General features: G+C 28.5%; 4 protein-coding genes across 4 annotated transcripts; all 4 read left to right on the forward strand.

Moving 5' to 3' along the window:
* The first annotated feature begins 4,315 nt into the window (after nucleotides 1-4,315).
* Nucleotides 4,316-7,595, forward strand: LOC108690053. The gene is made up of 4 exons (XM_018197122.1): nucleotides 4,316-4,390; nucleotides 5,675-6,488; nucleotides 6,917-7,204; nucleotides 7,366-7,595. The coding sequence occupies exons 2-4, from the start codon at nucleotides 5,699-5,701 to the stop codon at nucleotides 7,593-7,595; spliced, it is 1,308 nt and encodes a 435-aa protein (XP_018052611.1). The 5' UTR covers nucleotides 4,316-4,390; nucleotides 5,675-5,698.
* Nucleotides 7,596-8,417: 822 nt separating this feature from the next.
* On the forward strand, nucleotides 8,418-10,426 carry LOC108690036. The gene is made up of 3 exons (XM_018197101.1): nucleotides 8,418-8,533; nucleotides 9,639-9,950; nucleotides 10,080-10,426. Exons 1-3 carry the CDS (start codon nucleotides 8,512-8,514, stop codon nucleotides 10,136-10,138), a joined length of 393 nt encoding a protein of 130 aa, XP_018052590.1. The 5' UTR covers nucleotides 8,418-8,511; the 3' UTR covers nucleotides 10,139-10,426.
* Nucleotides 10,427-11,367: 941 nt separating this feature from the next.
* On the forward strand, nucleotides 11,368-15,157 carry LOC108690049 (leucine-rich repeat-containing protein 15-like). Its single transcript, XM_018197119.1, has 9 exons — nucleotides 11,368-11,646; nucleotides 12,083-12,196; nucleotides 12,256-12,406; nucleotides 12,729-12,800; nucleotides 12,862-13,005; nucleotides 13,353-13,740; nucleotides 13,886-14,145; nucleotides 14,448-14,776; nucleotides 15,066-15,157. The coding sequence occupies exons 1-9, from the start codon at nucleotides 11,406-11,408 to the stop codon at nucleotides 15,155-15,157; spliced, it is 1,791 nt and encodes a 596-aa protein (XP_018052608.1). The 5' UTR covers nucleotides 11,368-11,405.
* Nucleotides 15,158-16,177: 1,020 nt separating this feature from the next.
* LOC108690054 (acidic amino acid decarboxylase GADL1-like) lies at nucleotides 16,178-21,100 on the forward strand. Its single transcript, XM_018197123.1, has 8 exons — nucleotides 16,178-16,312; nucleotides 17,108-17,292; nucleotides 17,965-18,256; nucleotides 19,337-19,525; nucleotides 19,609-19,673; nucleotides 19,974-20,163; nucleotides 20,624-20,793; nucleotides 20,854-21,100. Exons 1-8 carry the CDS (start codon nucleotides 16,178-16,180, stop codon nucleotides 21,098-21,100), a joined length of 1,473 nt encoding a protein of 490 aa, XP_018052612.1.
* The last annotated feature ends 299 nt before the right edge of the window (nucleotides 21,101-21,399 follow it).

A 21,399-nucleotide genomic window follows, 5' to 3' on the forward strand; every position in this document is an offset into this window, starting at 1 on the left:
AGTTTTCTTAATGTTCAAAATAAGTAATTAATCTTACTTTTCAGTTAGCTATTAAGTTGACAAATATTAAATTAGCAAATATTAAATTTCTGCTAGGGTTATCTTGATAATTATTTAAATTAATCAATATTTATTGAATGTTGATGAATTTATGAATTTATTCTCCTTTTAGATAAAGCATTTTTTATAAAAATATAATTTAACTCATTTAGTATTTCAACTACATACTTTGTACGTATAATCAAATATTCACCTCTATTTCCATTTTATATAACTGTTTAGACAAAGAAGGTACACCTAATATGTCCAGAGGCTTACATCCATGATAGAGCGCCCTGAAAGGTCTTGATATATCTATTATGCAAACAGCATGTGTGCAGAACTCAACCGAGTTCTTGCAAGTGTACACAATCACCTTGTTACCACCGATCGAAGCCATAGAAGGAATAGTTGTTGTTAGGATCAAAATCTCAAAACGATCATAACTTTTTTCGTATATCAAAAAATCAGCAATCTAAAAAAAAAGCAAATATCGAAAAGAAAATATCGAATTATTTTCAGGTTTTCTTCAAAAAACACATAAACCGTATCTCTATTCTTATATAATTTATCATATAATAAGTAATGTTTTAAATAATATTTTAATATAATTTTATATAATCTTACATATCCATTAATTTCTATAAATCCTAGAACATTTACACGTTGTTGTTTACATCGTTTACCAATAATGAACATTATGCCAGTTTGAGAATTGCTAATTCCCAAAAGTTCGCCATGATGTGAAAATTTTACTTTATCTAGTAAGTTTCCATAGAGATGGAAGCAATTAAAAATTTTGGGCAATGAAACTTTTATAACATCGATTAGTATGCAATTGCCAGTAGCGCTGCACGACACAAGCATTGGTAAAGTAGGATGTGAATCTACGTGAAGAACTGTAATGAAAAGAAGACACTATATATAATTACGATATAGTAATCTAACTAATTAAAAAAGTATATCTAATATGCTTTAAGTAAAAATTAAATGTTTGCTTAGGCTTCTTCATGTTGATTTTACCTTCACCATGATGCTTCAGAGATAATCTCGCTGTCAGTTTACCGGTCAATAACTCGAAAATGCAAAGACGATCTAATCGGTCTAACGTTGCGACGTGCTCTGTACGCTGAGATATAGAAAACAATGCTTTGTATTCAATTTCGTCCGCATAAATAACTTCTATATGAGGAATGTTGTCGTGTTGCGTACAAATCTCAAAAATTTCTCCGTTTTTAGAATGAAGTAAAATTCCATCTTTGAAATAATGTTGTTTTCCTACTTGTATAGAATAAAAAGTCGAAATCGACCAAATGAATTTCCACGCCACATTCCAATCCGCAGACGTCTTCTTGTAAAACTAAAATATTGTAAATTGTAATACATAGAAAAATAAAAATTAGATTATAATAATACAATAAAATCATACAATTCATTATCATACAATAAATAAATTTAAGCTTTGTGCAAAAATAACAATAATGTATTTTTAGCGCAGGGTCTGTATTTGAAATATTTTTATTTGTAAAACAGTATTTGTAAGACAATTGTATTATATTTTGCATTTTAAATACTAAGGTTGACAATATTTTATTATTTGAATTACGAAATACATAAAACTTACGAACTTTCAATTTGAAATACAAAATAAGTGATACTTTTATAATATGCTTCGCTGAAATACAAAATATAAAATACATTTGTATTGCAAAAACTGTATTTGACAATATTTTAAATGCATACCCTTAATTCTGTTTTTAGTCTATATTAAATTTTATAATTTTATAAAATATAATAATTAACGTTTCATTTATATTAAATATTTATTAATACACACCGTAATTTCACTATTGGGATTCACAACTATTACGCCACTTTTATGAGTGACAACAATGGGCTTATTTTTTGGATGTTCGCGTATTTTCGATTTTACCACCGAGTACAATTTATTGGCTTCTATCGCCACGAGCCATACATTTCCGAATTCATCAGAGACAAATAAATTTCCTTCTAATGTCCAGGATGAAGATACGATTCTGTGTTCAGGAAGTAGTGCGTTTACATGATGTATACTTACGATTTTGGAGCACGTACGCACCTGATAGATCGAGAGTGTATTATTATCAATCCCAAGTTGTGATATCAAATGTGGAGGATTCGGTGAACAACTGGCAAAGTAAACAATTTATTAAGTTTTTTAAAAAAATTGAAAAAATTAAAGAATGCTAGCTCTCAATACAAAAATTGTATTATGGAAAGTTACTGAACACTTACTAAATTTCTTGATTAAGATTGTCTATTTTTGTGTTAAGCATTGCAACGTGTTTGCCGGTTCTCCAGAGCCACACAATCAATTGAAAATCGGGGAAGGTAGTTAGGCTTACGAGATACTCTGTACCAGCAAAAGAACAGGATAAATAACCATTAATTTTGTCGGGCAGTATGCATCTGGAGATCCTTTGTAGCATCGGATACATATATATTGATATTTTGGGATTATGTTTTCTCTCGACTACGGAAAACATGGAAACTGTCTAGAAAAATTCAAAATATTGATTTAATTAAAAAAATATTATTTAACAGTTATTTTTTTAAACATTCAATAACCTATAAATAGATACTATAAACAATTGTATGCATTCTATACCGGATGTCCAGCCAAACACGATGCACCATCGCCCCTCTCTTTATTATCGAAGCGTTCAATTCGTCTCTCTCTCGTGTTCAGATCCAAAAAACTCACATAAATGCCAGAAGCCGTTGCGATGGCTTCCTTTCCAACAAAAACGAAGTCATGAGATTTTCCGAACTTCATCCACCTGTACAACAATGTAAATCCATTAAAAAAATATACTTTACTCGCCAAGCTCGAAAAAATAAAACGTACCTTGTTTCAATTGTTGAAGAACTCATTTTGCTATATTTTATAATCTAATTGAAATATATAAAAAATTTTTATTGTTTTTGCATTGTTTCTAAATCTTCTTAATTCTGTGTATGACAAGCAAATCTTGCACGTGCATAAGCATCGTGTTTGGTTGCTGAGAGACCCAGATAGCATATTGATCGGGGGTGGCCATAGAAACTGTGCTTAATAAATTCTTTCAAATGTATTCGTAATAAGCTACAGATTTTACACTTTATATAACTAAATATTATAATTTATAATTTATAATTTACAAAATTAAATTGTTTATTTTGACAAAAATTATTGATACAAATTTTTTTTGTCAGTAAAATTTATCGTGAAAAAAATTTTGCGTTATTTAAAAATAAAAATAATTTTAAAGAACAATATAAAAGTAAAAACAATATAAAAATAATATAAAAGAAAAATGTTTTTCTTATTTTTTTATACGAGTTTTGTTGAATGTATGTACCTAATTGTTAAGACTTTCATCGAATACAACATTTTGCATACTTCTCTAGAAGATAATAGAATTACCGAAAGAATGCTACTAAAAAAGTGTGCCACTGGATCAGAGTATTGTGGGAGGTTTGAAAGATGGTAATACCGTTATAGACTGCATCATACAGCACATAATAATGACCATGCCTTTGACTCCTCCCATTGTTTTAAAGCTTTTAACAATTTATAATAAATATTAGAATAATTTTTCAGTCATTTTTTTATGAATCACTTATTAGAGGTGCTCATTAAAAGTAATTTTAACAATTTCATATTTTCTTCTTTCTTTTACAAAATTATTCTAAAAGAAATATACATGATTATTTATCTATTTTAATATCTATTAATAGTAATATTATAATAGTAACTTTATTTCAAAATATATAAAATTAGAATTAGTACAGTATTAAGAATAATTTGATAATAACATAAGGAATCATTAATTATATATATAATTTTTATTTAATTATAATTTCTATACTGTGACATATATTATTTAAATAAATATTTTCTTAAATATATAAAGAAATAATATTTAAAACGATTTTCACATATTTCATGGCAGAAGTAATAATCGATGGTGGTGCTGAAAGTATCAAAGGGGCACGGTGGAATAGTAACCCAATAACGTGAATCTCGTGCCCCTTCCGAATGCGAACGGCATATATAGGCGAAGCAAACACGATGACTTTTTATTCACGAGCTTTGATCAACGTGAGTGCCAGTCAGCAAGAATGTTTTTCGTGAGGTCAACACTCGTTAGAACAGTTCTATAGATTTTTGTGTTTGATGCAGGAATGGATAATTCGCAAGTAAGCAAATTTATGGAGAAGAAAGAAATCCTAGAGTGCAATTGAGGAGCTAAAAGTACGCGTTATCATTTGTTGGAAGTGGAAAACTATTTTTAAGTGGAAATAGTCAACGCATGTATATTTATCATTCGTAAGTCTTTATTTTATTCATTATAGTAGATATCGTAAACATATTTTGATATAAAAAGTGATATAAAAATTATATAATTGATAAATATAAAAATTAATTTTTTAAATATATAAAGCTATGAGATTAATTTCGCGGCATAAACAATTTAAATGTATTTTCTTAAATAAAAAAATAATAAAACGATTTTGATATACAATAAAAGCACAGTGTGGGCATAAAATACAATTATTTTTAAAAAATGTTTTATATATCTATTTCTTATATATGTATAAATTAATCAAATTTGCGATTACTTTTGTCTAAAAATTAATTAGCTATGTTAGATATTATTCTATTAAGCTTTATTAATAATTTCGCGGGTTTTCTCTGTGTCCAGATCCATTCTTGGAATGCCAACGTTTCATAAACCTTGCAGTCCACTTCATCAGGACGAGGGGCAGCCTGATAATATGAGCATCAGGCTACTCGTCTTGATTTTACGAAACGTTGGCATTCCAAGAATGGATCTGGAGAAAACCCGCGAAATACATAATCTTTATATAGAAAGCCTCCTTATATAGGAAGCCTCAAGAATATTATTGTGTATTTATAAATTTGCCATTATTTTATAATTTAATTTTAAGATTATTTTATAAATAAAAATATTATAATAATAAACTTAAAAAGCAATTCAAATAACAATACAAGCGATAATAAAACAAATTATATTATAATGTTAAATTATACAATAGGAGTCTATTGCAAAGTTATAAAATATAATTGTTTTATTATTTTTACATATGCGTGAATTAAGGTTATTGTTGAAATGATTACCCTAAAAAGGAGCGAAGACCGCTATGCGTTTAGTATGCACGACATTTGCTTGTTTTTGTATTCAAGAGGAATCTTCGGCGCTCATCTAGAAGGCGTTTCATGTCGTGCTGTTTGTTTGTACTACTTGTACTCTATCTTTTCTTTTTTTAATTAAAATTGATTGAAAAGAATGCTTTTAGACTCTCTAAATCTATTCACTGTCGTGTTATCTATTTAAAATACTATTCTATATCTATTTAGAGTATGTATGAGGAAGATCAGTATTATAAAACTTCTAAAATTGTTTGACATTTACTTTAATATCTTATTAAAGTCTTACTCATGTAGGTTAAAAAAAAAACAAAAATCTATCGTTGTTAAAATTATTAAAACACATAGAATCCTCATTGAGATGTTATATTAGAAAAATTTTTATAAATACAAATAAATTTTAATTTATAAATTAATTTTATTATATGTCTTTCATTGTAGATATTTCTCCAACATATTATAAAAATGTCACAAAAGCAGCGACTTAGTTGGATTCTAGAAATTTTTTTGCTTTCTCTCACCTTGGTCTCATCCCACAAAACTATGTCCCCGAATTATCAAGATACACCAGATGCATCGACTCTGAAGATAGAGGCCAAAGAATCCGAAGCATCGATAACTTTAGGGAAGGAACTAATCCTCGGTCCTCCTTTGTCGACTAAACCCTCAATCGTCACTGATTCTAATCATATCGTTTCTACAAAACATGTTCCTTTCGTATCTCCTACGATTGTTAGTCAAATATCTTCCGGAGAATATGTCATCCCCCAAAGAACCATCTCAAAGAATATGGGTCCTCGCGGTTCTCATGTCGATAATCAAAAGTCTTGGATTAGCAAAAGTCCGAAAACCGCTTGGAAAAAGGATAGCTATCTTCAGGCACTGATGCACTCACATAACAGCGATGATCTGCGAGAAGGGATCGTACAGACGGACTCAAAGACGAAGATAAATAGGAGAGAGTACGTGCAGGGACCTATTTACAAGCCAGAAACAGAGTATGGTTCGCCCGATTCGATATACGCATCGAAAAGTCCGCGAATTACTTATGGTGAGCCCAATGCTCTTTCATCTAGCGATTCTTATTCTCAATCCTTTAAGTCGTCAATGGATTATAATAATCGCTATAGCGTACCACAGAATTCTTATGGTCCGCCACAAAATTCGTACGAATCTCCGAATAATGGTCCTATATCGCTATATCCTCAAACTTCTTCATATGGATCATCCGGAAATTATCTACCACCTCAACAAGGTGAGACAAGAGGTATTATTGATTATCAAAATTAAATGACTTGATCCACTTAAGTTTACGTTATAATTATTATTATAATAAATTTAGTACTACATTAAAATTTGGTACAAAATTACATTATAATAGAAAAATTTAATTACATTTATCTATATATATATATAATTATTATTATTTATTAATTTTTTGTCATATTTAAATAAGAATTGCTTAAAATTCCTCAAAATTTATAAATGTATAATGTTATAGCTTTACAATAATTTAATAAATTTTGCAGACATTATTTTAATTAGCTTTAATTAATAAAATTAATTCTTCTTCTAATTCTTCGAAATTTTTTTCCTTTATTTTAAATTTTATTAGGATTTGGATTATATTTTCAGAGCTTTTGATTACTTGATTACGGAGTATTTAACTTTTTGTTTTCTTAGGATATGGTTCTTCAATACATACTTCCATTCCACCTCCGGTTTACAGTGCACCCTACGCGCTTTCGGATGTGGCTCAAATTTCCCTTCTGCCAAGTATTGACCTAGGATTGCCGTTTGCTCTCAAATTAAATGCATTTACCATCGCGAAAATCATATTAAAATTGGTGATCTTTAAAATGATCGTGAAATTTATTGCAGTAATCTGTTTGCTGCTTTTCATACCTAAACTTGAGATCATCAAGAAAAAAGTTTCCAATAAAGACGACGAGGATCGCAAGTTCTCAGCGCGTAAGTTCTTAGATTAAATCTCCGAACTTCCAACTTTAGTTATAATAAAAGTTTTATAATGAATTTAAAATGAGATTTTTTTTAAACGAAAATGTTGTTGTAATTAAAACTATTATTTTCTTAATTTATTTATTATACTTCGCTATTTTCATTTTTTTTAGCTTATGTCAGTATGGAAACATTAAACAATTTCGAAGATATAGTAAAAAGCTCCGTTGAGAAGTACGAGACGCAAAACAATGCTCGTTCAAATTCAACAAAGAAATGCACGACTCCTGCGTGTCGCATTGTCGAGGCATTTACGTTCCACGAATCTTGGCATGATTATTTAAATTTATTTAAGAGTTATGTAGAGGAAGAGAGGCAACTCACAGAACAAAGAGGACATTGAGAGTTTTACATTATCATTAAGTTTCATTGTCACGTCATTTTTCCCTGCTTTTGTAATTTTATTTATTTATATGTATACTTATTCATATTTATAAAAATTATTTCATCAATATACAAAATGCTGTATTTATTCTCTCGATTTTTGATTACAAAAATAAATTAAAAAAATTTTTATATAAAGGAATCCATTAAAAATTTCTATATATGAATATAGAGCGCTGTCAAATCTTCTTTGTAATCGACGTCAGTCAGAACGACATGATTAGAGAAGATTACAAGAATGATCTTTCCTTTTACAGCACTGTGATATCATGATTATTCGGTGCCACTGTGTACCAAGTAGCAAAGTACGTTGGAAAATAAAACAAATTTACCTTTTGCTGACCTTACATGTATGTCAAATATAAAGATACATCTGCATAATGTTGAATGCGTAGTATTTAATATGCCTTTTATTGATAAAAGGGAAAATTATTTTTGAATAATAAACTTATAATGTAAAATGTGAATTATTCAATTGAAATTGCAGAGTGATGATCGGCTATCTTAATTCATGATAATATAATATTATGTAAAAATTTAAATTATGTAAAAATTGAGTACATTCTCTATTTTACATAGACAGTAGTATTTTGTAAAAATGTTTAATTAATTAATTACAATCTGCGTTTCTTTAGCGAATACGTCGGATATGAAAATGAGGCGCCACATAAAGTAAGATTAACATGATACGTCCTTTCTCACCAGGCATGATACGTCCTCTCTCAATCTCTCTCTCAGGTGGGGATAGATTTACACTCAGTTTATAAACGTAGCATGGTGACACGATATGCCAGTTCTCTCGTGATAGCCATTCGCTGTGCTTAGAACTGCTGATTTTCATCGATTTTCAACCGGACCGTCGATCAGCTAGAACAATGGAGGTAGCAGTTATAGTTGGTACGAAAACTGCAACGACTAAGATTTTAGCGCTAAAATTGATTATTCTTGTAATCAACTAACAATGAATATATCTTTTCCTAAGCAAATTCAAATATATATAATGAGTATTTTGAGTATTTAATAAATACTCAAATTATTTAATATTTACTAATATTAATATATTAATTATTTAAAAATCTGCTGATAGATTGAATTAATAATTTACTTGTGTACATTTAAAAAATATAGAAAGATTTTAACATAATATTAAAATATTACAATATTTAATGCAGTTTATATTGTTGTTAATTGATTGCGTATTTGTAGAGATTTTATAAAACCTTGTTTATATATTAACTTTTAATAGAAGCAATAAAATCAGAAAGAAGATTAGATATATTAACTATAAAAAATTTGAAAAAATTAAATCGATGCAATTTTATTGCAATTAAATCGATGTTATTGCAATAAGCACTTTTTTTAAAATTGCGTTTTTTGAAATCTAGTTTGACCTGATCTCAGTTGACAATACACCGTAAAATTATGCAAAATTATGCGTTTTATTTTTGATTAATTATGTAAGAAGAATGAAAATCGCAACTATGATTCGCGCGAGAGAGCAATTGAAATTTTTGAAGAAGTCTCACAGCAAAAGGAAATGTCTTTAAATGGGCGTGGGCATAAACGACCTTGAGTGAAGAAACGTCAATCGCCGCAAGGAGCGGACTGATCTCGATTTAAAATAAACCTTGATTTCAATAAAGCTGCAATCATTCAATAAAGTCGCGTATTAAGGCCGCGCAGCATCCCAGCAGAGAGGCTAAGCTATTATTAATAGATTTACGTAATATTATCCTGTCTGTAATTCGCTAATAGAAAGGCTTTCGAAAATTGTATTAATTATTTAAAATTATGTTTCATTACAGTGATAATCTTTTATAATTATCAGAGGATATTATCAATATCTTCTTTATCATTATTGTAATTAAGTAAAATCTATTCTGTCATTTGTGGAAATGTTTGATTAGAAATGGAAAAATATTGGATTAAAATCGAATTATCTTTAATTTCATATCCTTTTTTCTCTCTCTCTCTTTCTGTCTCTTTTCTTGATTCTTCCTAGCCTTCGCGTTCCTCAGCATGTTTACATTATGCGAGAAAACGTACGCTTTTCCCGACGAGACAAAAGTCGACACCACTATGAAGGATGTAAAGGAACCTAAAGATATCAAAGAAGCTGCGACCGCGTCGAAAGACATAAAAGACGCTATCAAAGCGGCCAAGGAAGCAAAGAAGAATAAGAAGGATTGCGCGCGAGATTGCGGGACTGATTATGATCCTGTTTGCGCTCACGATCCTGTCGACTCCAGCTTTAAGCCGAGAACTTTTGGAACGCAGTGCGCTCTGGATATTCACAATTGCGAAATGGGCACAAGTAAGCATGAAAGCAGAAGTATAAATTGTATTAATCTTATTAATCATTTAAATAATAATTATATTAATTATTTATATTAATTATATTAATTAGCTTAATTATATTAATCATATTGTACTTTAATCTTAGAATTGGCTGTAAAGAGCAAAGGAGAGTGTCCTGGATCCGGCGGAGTAAGACTGTCCTAAACAATCACTCGATCTTGGAAAAGCATCAAGAACCGCGGAATAGAATACTAATAATATATATTCGAATAAACTATTAGATTATTATCGTAAATTTATTTAGTTTGAGTAAATGAATCTTAACATGTTGTAACAATGTAATTCTTCCTCTAATGATGAGAGAATAGAAATGATGGTACGCAAATAAGCTGGATATAATTACGCGACAAAATTGATTACTAAACTAAATGCTATGTACGAATATACAATGTAAAATGTACCTATCTAATAAATATTAATGATGAGCAACAATTGATTTTGATTTTTATAATCACTTCCTTTTCTGCGACGTAATTGATCCCAGTATATAGTTTCTAATTATGTAAGTTGTGTATGCAGGTACTGAATAGAATGTATTCTCGGTACGCAAATTTAAACCGGCTTTCTAATCGCATTTACAATCTGTCCTTACACAAATATGTAAGATAAGAAAATATATTCTAATTTTATTCTGAAATACTTGAATAATTTCCATATTTATTTTGTTTTTTATTTTTATTATGTAATCGCGTAAGTAAGCATATAAAATATTATATGCATTTTAATTTTGAGATACACCCGTTATAAAGAGACTTTTTTTTATTTAAAAAATTAAAAATTAAACAGAAAAAAACCTTTACCCATTATTATACTTGTTATTTTGCTAGAAAGAAAGAATATTATTATATCTAATTCCTATTTTATTTATTATAATATTAAATAATATATCATGTGTTTTTATAATGTACACATGTGCGTAATATTTCCGTCACTTTCTTGTAATTACAATATAACGAATGATGTCGACACATTCTATCACAAGATATCATTACCGATTGATAAATAAATGTCAAAGCTTTACAGTTTATTTTCTAGATGGCAAATAATAGAAAACACATTAATTTATAAACTGAAAAAAAATTGTCCTTTTTATTGTACTTGTTCTGATTCAATATTACGTAACTATTTACCATTTCATTAAATTATTTTATCGTAAAATCGTAAAATAAATAATTGTAATGTTTAGAAAATAATCATATATTTACTATTTACATAACAAACATATTTACATAACAAATAATTAATGTTTTTATAATTTTATGCCGATTAATTATTTTTTAGATATCTTATAAATATTAGAAAATTGATTTGTCAATAGGATGTATACGATCGTCACGTGAAAGGCCATAATTTGTACGCGTGGAGCCATTGTCCGTCAATCTTCATTGTAATAAGTTTATCCTCCAAATCAATGTCCAAGATAATGAGGATGTGGTCGTACGCAATGAAGGACAACGGTTGGCTTGGGAACCGCATCCTCAGTCTGATGCACTTTGTCCCGTCTATGATGTGTTGTTTAGTCCGAACCGTCCGTGACATGACCGACTTATCTTCAAAAATTTACTGTGTAATCGTTTTCCTTTCATTGTGCAAAACGAATACGTACTCTTTCGTCTCGCATATGTGCACCGCAAGTATGCGGATCTCTACAGGTAATTAAATAAATTAAATATATTCGTCTATTATTTTTTTTTAACAATTATTTTTAACAATTTGAATTAAATCTTAAGAATAACTAAATACTAAAAGCAATCCAGTCAAAATTGTATTAATAATTATTATACTGTAATGATTATTATACTGTGTGAAGTTGAAAATGTTAGATGGAGATTATATATGGAGATAAAATATCATTTATGAAAATGCATATCTTTTTGTTTAAAATTTCAAGAACTTTTTAACCTTAAAAATCCTAAAATAAAAAATAAATATTTCGAAAGATAGATCTTCTCGCTTAAAAAGAATAAAAAAATAATATTTTTCGAAACTACTATACTTTTCTTATATATCTCTTTTCACGTATTTTCGATACAATATCCAAAATGCGTATTCGCGAAACTTGAGATAAAACATCTCATATGAGCGCAGATACGGAATATTCATCAACGCCGGCCCTCTCAGAGGAATCAATGTCGATTTTTGAGGAGATGAAGAATCGTCTGTCCAGTTTCGAACGCAGATTGCGAGCGGTCGAATATCCCGGTAAAAATCGTGAGATTTATGTACAACGGAGATACGAAAGAACACTCATGCTTTTGCAGTTTGGCGAATCAGCCTGAAAGAGGAGGACTGGGAGATCTGTGCTGAAGGACCGTGCAAATGCGTACCGGAAATGAAATCGGTGTCCTGTTGGAGATACAATTTGTTGGATCTGCCTTCGACGCAATTGGTCCCTGCCGATGTGTTAAGGCTGTAAGCAATTTAAAAAATAATATTATCGTCATGTTTGTTGAACAGATATGTAATGACGGATCTCTTTTAAAAAGTAATCGAGTTAAACCTAAAGATAGAAATGCTCTATATAATAATATAATGATATATATATATATAATATATAATAATATTATATTATGTATACTTCTCATATAATATATGTATAATATTAGGTGTAGTAAAAAGAAATCCATTATTTTTGCATAAAATTGAATGGAAAAATAATGGATTTCTTTTTACTACACCTAATATATATATGCTTCATGAATAAAAATATTATTTGTTTGGCATGCCTTTTCAGAGACCTTGGAAGTAATCGGCTCAGCGCTCTGCACAGAGACACATTTAAGAATATGACGCAGTTGCACCATCTGTGAGTTGTGTAACAATCGAGAAATGCATGTATAATATACTAATGAAATTGTGAATTACAGAGATCTAAGCAGTAATTTAATAGAGCATTTGGCACCAAGCCTGTTTCTGCCGTTGCATGGTATCGCAAATGTCAGATTAAGTAATAACCTTTTGAAGGAAATGCAACGCAATCAATTCTATGAATTAAGAAATCTTCGAATACTGTACGTTGGATACTTAATTACTAATACTATTAATTAAGAAAGAAATACAAGAACTAACTCAAGATCATATCAATACTTTTTTCAATAGAAATTTTATATAATTTTTTAATAGTTATTTTGAGAAAAATTAGCTAGAAAGTTAAAAACAATATTTAAATGCTTAACGTATAGAAGTGTATTTTGTATATACTTTTATAATTATATTAAAATTCATTATATTTAATACATCTTGCAAAAAAAATATTATTAAATGTGCTGATATTTATTTTTTCTTTGAGTTGAAATTCAATTTCTTGTCTTTTTATCAACTTATTAAAAATTTAATATAAATTTTTTATTCTATTTAGCGATTTGTCGTCAAATAAACTTCGTACGTTGCCAGAAAATCTTTTTTTGAGCAATGGTCATTTGGTTTTGCTGGATCTCTCCTCCAATCGTATTTCGTTGTTACCTCCTGGTGCATTTCACGGCCTTGGGAATCTTGACGAATTATTGCTGGGTGAAAACCGATTAGCTGGATTACCTGTTTCAATTTTCCGGGATACTATTAATCTCAAACGCCTTGCACTTGAGGAAAATCGTTTAAAAGAGCTGCCTAACGATATATTCAAAGATTTGACGTCTCTCAAAGAATTGAATATGCGGAACAATCGACTAACGGAATTGCCCAAGGGATTATTATTAACTCTGGCACAATTAGAAATTCTAGAAATATCAAGCAATAGAATATCTTGTGTAAATATTATTTACATAAATTTCAATTTTATTTTAAAGAATTACAATGTTATAAAAAGTATTTATAATATATTTATGCAACATATTATAAAGTTTCAGAAGGTCATTTCTCTTTGAGAGTAAATAATTTGAATTTTTGCTATAGATTGATGCAAAAGCATTACACGGTATGTCAGCGCTTCGAGAACTTCGAATAGGTCATAATCATATAAAATATTTGTCACCTGGATTATTTAATAATTCTATGTCTTTGAAACGTCTTATTCTCTATGGCAATCGCATAGAAATTCTAGTAAGAGGCGTTTTTCGCGGTTTGTTCAATCTTACTTCTCTTTTTTTGCAATCCAATCGACTAAGGATACTACAATCAGGAGTTTTTGAAGACACGCCAAATTTACGGAAACTGTGAGTCAATATTAAGAATACTTAATTGTAATGTTACTTATTTTAAAATTAATATTATTTAACATCAAAATATTTTTATTAATTTTTTTATATATTTATATTATGACAAATTCTTTTTTAAATATACAAATAAAATTTCAATTTATATATTTGTTTTATAAATCTGATTATTGTGACTTAGATTAGAAATCTATTTTTGTTTATTATAAATAAAAAAAACAATATTCTTTTCTCTTCTCTTCTCTCTCTCTCTCTCTCTCTCTCATTCTCTCTGTTCTGTTACGTCATACCGTAATTTTTAGACAACTGGAATCAAATGATCTCTCCTTCTTGCCAGCTGGTAGTATGGACGCTATATTCACAATTCAGCAAGTACGTCTGAGTCAGAATCCCTGGCATTGCGATTGTCGTGCCTCTTATGTTGCTTCTTGGCTGCGTAAAAGATTCGCCAGTTTTGCGAATCTAACCAATCCGTTGCAGATACAGCGGGTTTTAATTATGACAGGTAATTGGAGTATCTGGGAATTTGGAGCTGGTGCAACATGTAGGGGGCCAGGTATACTAGGCGGTCAATCATTGCTACGTTTGACTTTTCATGAACTCTGCGAAGGTCAGTGGGCCTCCATGAAAGGTATCATCCCACGTTTACCTCTCGATGTTATAGCACCGTCCATCACGCCACAAGTAATCAGGAAAGACACGATTTTGGTACGAATTACATTAGATTAAATAGAATTAGATTAAATATTTCAGAGTCTTTCCATTAGTCTTTCCAATGACAATAAGACTACAATATGACAAATATAGAAGTTTATATAAAAATATTAAATTAAATTTGATGAAGTGAAACAAGATAATGATGATTTTTATTTCTTCTTTAGTTAAATATTATTTACTATTTTTTGCTTATGCTATTACAGGTATGAAAGACGTGAAGCTCAAACCTCTGAAGTTTTCTATAGAGAATGGAATATTGCACAATACAAAATTGGTGATAATTAATGTGCCTTAAAAAATTTTTTTTTAAATTATATTCAACTACTTTTTGTTTTATTTTGATTTGATATGAGAAATGTAGTGAAATATATCTAGGTTTCTTGCAATTACAAGTTACGTTTGTATGATAATCCAACAAATAACACTTAATAATAATAATTATAACATAAAATAAGATTTAATCAGAATTTCATGTAAAATATATTTTTCAAACAAATATATTTACTTATATACAGGGTATCCATTAATTGTTCTGATGGAAAAAATTCTTAGAACTCTATGAGAAGAAAATAAACAATTTTTGTTTCTTGCAGTTTTTCTGTGCAGATAATAATATTTAAATAAAAAATTATTGAAACTAACTTTCGGTAATTTTTAACAATTAATATCTTGTTAATTATTGCAAAAATGTCCGTCAGAATTATCGGATATTCTATATAAACGCTCGTTTTTAAAATCTGTTTATTAAATGATTTCATTGACTTGTAATTAGATAGAATTTAAAACATAATAAACAATATTTAAATTCAAAAAATGAAAGCTATATTATTAAATTAAATAAAAAAAATTAAGATCAATATAATCATACAATTTCTTTATAAAAATTACTCACGACTTTTATTCGGTGTTTATTTATTGAATGAAATTGATATGCAAATACAAAATACAAAGCTGTAAAAAGATTATTAATTAATAATTATTTTATTAATAATAAAATATAACTTTGCTTTAAATATTTCATATGTTAATAGCATATCAATATCTCGTGGACAGGCAAACTGCAACTTAAGAATGACGGATCCTAACAGATAAATTTTTATATATATTACAATAATTATTATATAATTAATAAACATAAAGTATAACATTGTTATAACGCGGTCATACAATGAGAATTACCGGCTGCATTATAATAATAATTCAAATACACACACATAAACATAAACACAGCATTTAGAATAACTCGAAATGGAAGGGATCCAACAAGAAAGTCGAACTTATCGATTGATCATTTTATTACAATATAATCTTCGTAATGGCAGCATCAAGTGCTAAGTGCGGTGTTATCGAGCTATTGGAGAAGCTTATAAAGATTTTCAAAGAGGAACAAGTGTTTGATCAAACTGGTGATCGTCCTCTTATACAATTCCTTTGTCCCGAAGATTTGCAGGTAAATAATAATTTAATTTCTTATGCTAATAGTCAACTTGAAATATGTGTATGTGTGTGTGTGTGTGTGTGTGTGTGTGTGTGTTAATCTGCTTTCGTTTGAATTATATATTGACTTTTCTTTACTTTTCAACATTATACTATTATGATAATATTTTTATCTGTAATACTTGAAAATTATACTTTTATTTTATAATATAATTTACATTATATTTCTTTCTACTACTATCTTACGATTATCTTACAATTTAATTATAATGTTATATATTTTTCAAATAAGTATAAATGCATAATAAATCATTTGTTTGATTTATCTATGCGAAATATATGCATACGTGAACAATTGATAAAGAAATTATTATGAAACTGATATTAAACAACGTTAAAAATAAAGTTAACAATAATTTAAATATTTATATGGTTTGTTATGCTTTACTATTGTGATCTCAATAATATTAAAAGGACGATATATTAGCGACACGAACACTTCGACACTTTTGGTCGTACTTACAATAGTGATAATTAATAATTAATATTATAATAATGGCTGGCTGATTAGAATAAGAACATTTTTTACAACAATAAAACGGTTTATTGATCATACAATGCGAATATACAACAAGCGAGAAACGAAGCATATACTCTACTACTATACTAGAAAACAAACTGAATCAAAACTGAATCTTAATATTTAAATAATTACATGTGAATTTATATACCATTTCTAAATCTAGCTTTGATTTAGCTAAAATCTTTTATCATCACGAATTTCTCATCCAACATTATTTTTGTTTAGAAGGAGATATCATTTTCTTTGAACAATGAACCAGCAAGCGATGAGCAAATCGAAGACGTAATACGACAGATTATACGACGATCTCTGAAAACGTTCAGTCCAAATTTTCATAATAAATTTTATAGAGGCCTCGACGAGTATGGATTAATTGGCTCCTATTTAACGGAAATATTGAACACTAGCATGTAAATGTAATTCCATTAGTTAACAATTAAAAATATTAGTAGATATACGACGGTGTTTCATAGTTCGTTTATATTATATTGTAAAACTTTTTATATTGTAAAACTTAAGTAATGTTTTAACATGCAAATTAATCCTCTGATTAATTTATGACTATACTTAAGACAATTTTAAACAGAAGAATCGATTATTGACTATAAATGGCTGTAGAGTCTATTTTGATCGAGAAATGTAATGCTTCATATTTTTTTTTCAAAAAAATATGTTTGATATGATTACTAATCAATGCTGTTATCATTTCTTACAGATAATACTATTAATAATTTGCAATTAAAAAGATGACCTTATAATCTCAATTAATGCGTATTAAAGACTTTAAAATAAAAAAAAAAGAATTTGATTCTTTTTAAAATAAAAATCATATTTTACAATAGTTTCAGAAATAACTTAAAGAATTTGTCTTTTTGAGATCTTAGGCGGAATAATAGATAAATGACATTAAAAGGAACCATGACTAATATCGTAAAGTGACTTTTAATATAATCACCACTTTTGATGACATTTTGATATTACAATTTTTATTCTGCTTGAGATCAACAAATTAAATAATAGTTAAAATAATTGTTAAATTGTAATTCACATTTATAATTTTTGACTATTTTTCTTATTGTTAGGGATATTTACGAAAACGCTCCTGTATTTACTCTGATAGAGAAGGTTGTGATACAAGCGTCATTGAAGTTGATGGGCTATCCATTTCGCAGCGATGGCATAATGACGCCGAATGGCACTGTATCGATCATGTATGCAATGATGGCCGCTAGAGAAGCACATTTCTTGAATCAAATTAATAGACAAAACTTACCTACATATATTTCATTATCGTGCATTACCAGTGAATGTGGCTATCATTCCGTTATGACAGCTGCTCATTGGTTGGGCTTTGGTACCAAAAACGTTTACACGGTATTATTATTGCTTGTCAAGGACAAGAATTATTTATCGAAATAGAACTTCTGCCTGCTCTTTTAAGTTTTATTTTTAGAATAAAATTTAAAATTTTAGAATTTTTATTTGTATTATTATCTTCTGAATTGATTTGATTTAGCTCAGATGCTACTTCAGCCACAAATTTACTTCATTAGTTTTTTCCATCAATTTTGAATATCTTGATTATAAAATTATTTATATATTATTAATTAAGTGTAAAGTTAGCTTTTGAGTTACTTTAGCTGGAACAAATGTTTGTCAAAAAATGTAGGTATAGATGATATCTACATATTTATAACATTAATTTTTCTTCTTAAATACTGGAAAAAAATCTTTCGGTCTTTAAAGAGATTCTGGCGTCATCTGTTTTACTGATTGAACGTAATAATTTTTGTAAAGAATTTTTGATATGTATTTTTTGTATATATTACTTTTATAGATTTAAAAATTCTTTTCTGGAATTGAAATATACATTAATAGTGATCTGGTGAATGTAGTTTGCCAAAAATAAAAAAAAGTTTTGAAATCGAGATCTTTTTTATTCTTATTCATTTCTTACAGTATAATATATGTAAAAACTATCAAAATTTGCTTGATATAAAAACACAATTCTGTTTTTACGAAATTGAAGTCTCCAGACTAGTAGCTAATACGAAAAAATAACGTCGAATTCTTAGAATTGAATTTAGATGCTTAATTCGAATAAAAATTCTTTACGAAAATTTATACATATGCTGCATGCGGTATTGATCCATAGCTCTCAAAGGGAGCTAAAGATGCCCGAAGGACATTTATTCTTTATGTTCTTTGGATTTTTATATTCTTTGAATGTCCTAAAGACATTCCCAGTATATCTCTCCAATAAAATGTGCTGTATGGCGATGTAATAGTAGGTAATAATAGGTAATGATATGTTAATATGCGTGTATAAATTGTATTTCATCGAAAAAATATAGTATTAATTCTATTAAAGTTTGGCAGTCTCATTGATATTCTCTTAAATTCGATTAAATTAAATTTAATTAGAGTTGATAATCGCATTTCCTTTTGTTACAGGTAAAAACGGATAAGTTTGGTCGGATGGATACAAATAATCTGAAAACAGTTTTAAAGAAAGTGTTAATGTTGGGGACAGTACCGTTTTTTATAAACGCTTCTGCTGGCACTCCCATATTCGGGGCTATTGATCCGTTGCGGAAAATAATAAAAATTTGCACGCAATGGGACATATGGATACACGTAGATGTTCGTATGCAATATAAAAGATACAATATAAAAAATATTATTAGAACTATAGGGAAACAATATGAATAAAAAATTATTTGCAGGCTCGCGATTGTGGTTCTTTGATGTTCTCCAAACTGTTCCGACATAGATTACGAGGCATTGAACGGTTCGTAGTTATTCTTGAAAAAAGAAACAACTATTCTGTAATTCAATGTCGACGTAACAATCATTTATAACATAATCAATCGAATTATAAAAGATCTGTACATCGATTCTAGATAATTGTTTTACGTACGCGATTTATTTGAAATAAATGAAATCTGTTTAATAAAATGTTGAACAATGTTTACTAGTTCAAAGGATTTTTTTTTTCCTTTGGCAGTATTTGTATTTAGAAGATTTAAAACTAAAATTCCTTGGTACAAAGTAATCATCAACTATCTTCTCTTTGTTCCGAATGATGTAGTTCGTGTTCAGTAACTTGGAATCCACATAATATGCTTGGTGCACCATACCAGTGTTCTATGATCTTAATGCAAAGTCAATTTAACAGTTCACATTCTTACTTAAAAACAATACAATTAATGGAAGAAGAAAAATACACATTTATGTACGACTTAAACACGAATGTTAAGAGTATACAATATAATAGAAAGGTAATTACAAATCACAATCTATTTGATAAGTATACAAAATATCTGGGGATGGAAAAATTACTTTTTAAAAGTAGCTTATTATTGTTACTGTTACTTAAAAAGTAATAATTGGTTACTTTTTCCGTCATATTTTTAATGCTAAAACAAGAACAAATTAAATAAATAATTTAATTTCGTAATATTTTTTTAAATAATATTAAAATATTAATGAAAGCAATTTTTTATCTTAAATTTGCAAAACAGCAAAAAGTTTAAAGTTATTTAAAATCTGTGTAGCAATAATGCGGCTCTCAGATTGAAACTCTTTACAAAAGAAATTAAAAGACTTTAAAAGACACTTAATAGATTTTTTTGAAAGATTAAACACAATGATTAACCAATTAAAATTTTATTCAATTTTTATGACTACGAAAATTATATTCTTATTCTAATATTTGATAACACAATAAAATGTCTCAAGATCGACGCAATGAAATTTTGGTTGATGTGGAAAGCTCGCGGCATGAGTGGTTTACAGCAATTGGTGAATACAGCTATATTCTGTGCAAAATACTTACTGACACAAATTAAAAAGACCGATGGCTTTCGCTCGGTACTGGAACAATACGATAGTACCACTATTTGCTTTTGGTAAGAAATCTTATATATATTCCGCAAAATTCGTAATTTTATCGTGTTGAATTCTTTTAGGTACATACCTCCGAGCATGCGTAATGCGGAAGAGACTCCAACTTGGTGGAAGAGAATATACATTGTCACAGTAGAAATAAAAAAACGTTTAATTTTGGATGGATCTTTCATGATCGATTATGCGTCCTTACCGCAATCGAATTTGGGCAATTTCTTTCGCATAGTAGTGAAATGTTATCCGTTACCCACACCAACGTCCATGGATTACATTCTTAATCAAATAGAAAAGGCCGGAGCTGACTTATAAATGAAACGTGCCCGGAAAAAAATATTTTATATATAATTGTATATACAATAATATACAAAATATATCTATTTATATATCTATTTATATGTATAAAATATATCTATTTATATGTATAATTATATATAAATTATATATATTTTTGTATAATTTTATATAATTATATAAAATATTTTTTCCTGAGTTATTTTAATATTATATAAAACACGAAGTAATCTATTTTTTATTATATTTCTGAGCTTGAATTGCTTACGTTAGTATCAAACCAAGCTTGAGTTATCAAGCTTCGTATCAAAGGATTC

This window comes from Atta colombica, unplaced genomic scaffold (genome assembly GCF_001594045.1).
Source record: "Atta colombica isolate Treedump-2 unplaced genomic scaffold, Acol1.0 scaffold293, whole genome shotgun sequence".
In the NCBI taxonomy this organism is placed as follows: domain Eukaryota; kingdom Metazoa; phylum Arthropoda; class Insecta; order Hymenoptera; family Formicidae; genus Atta; species Atta colombica.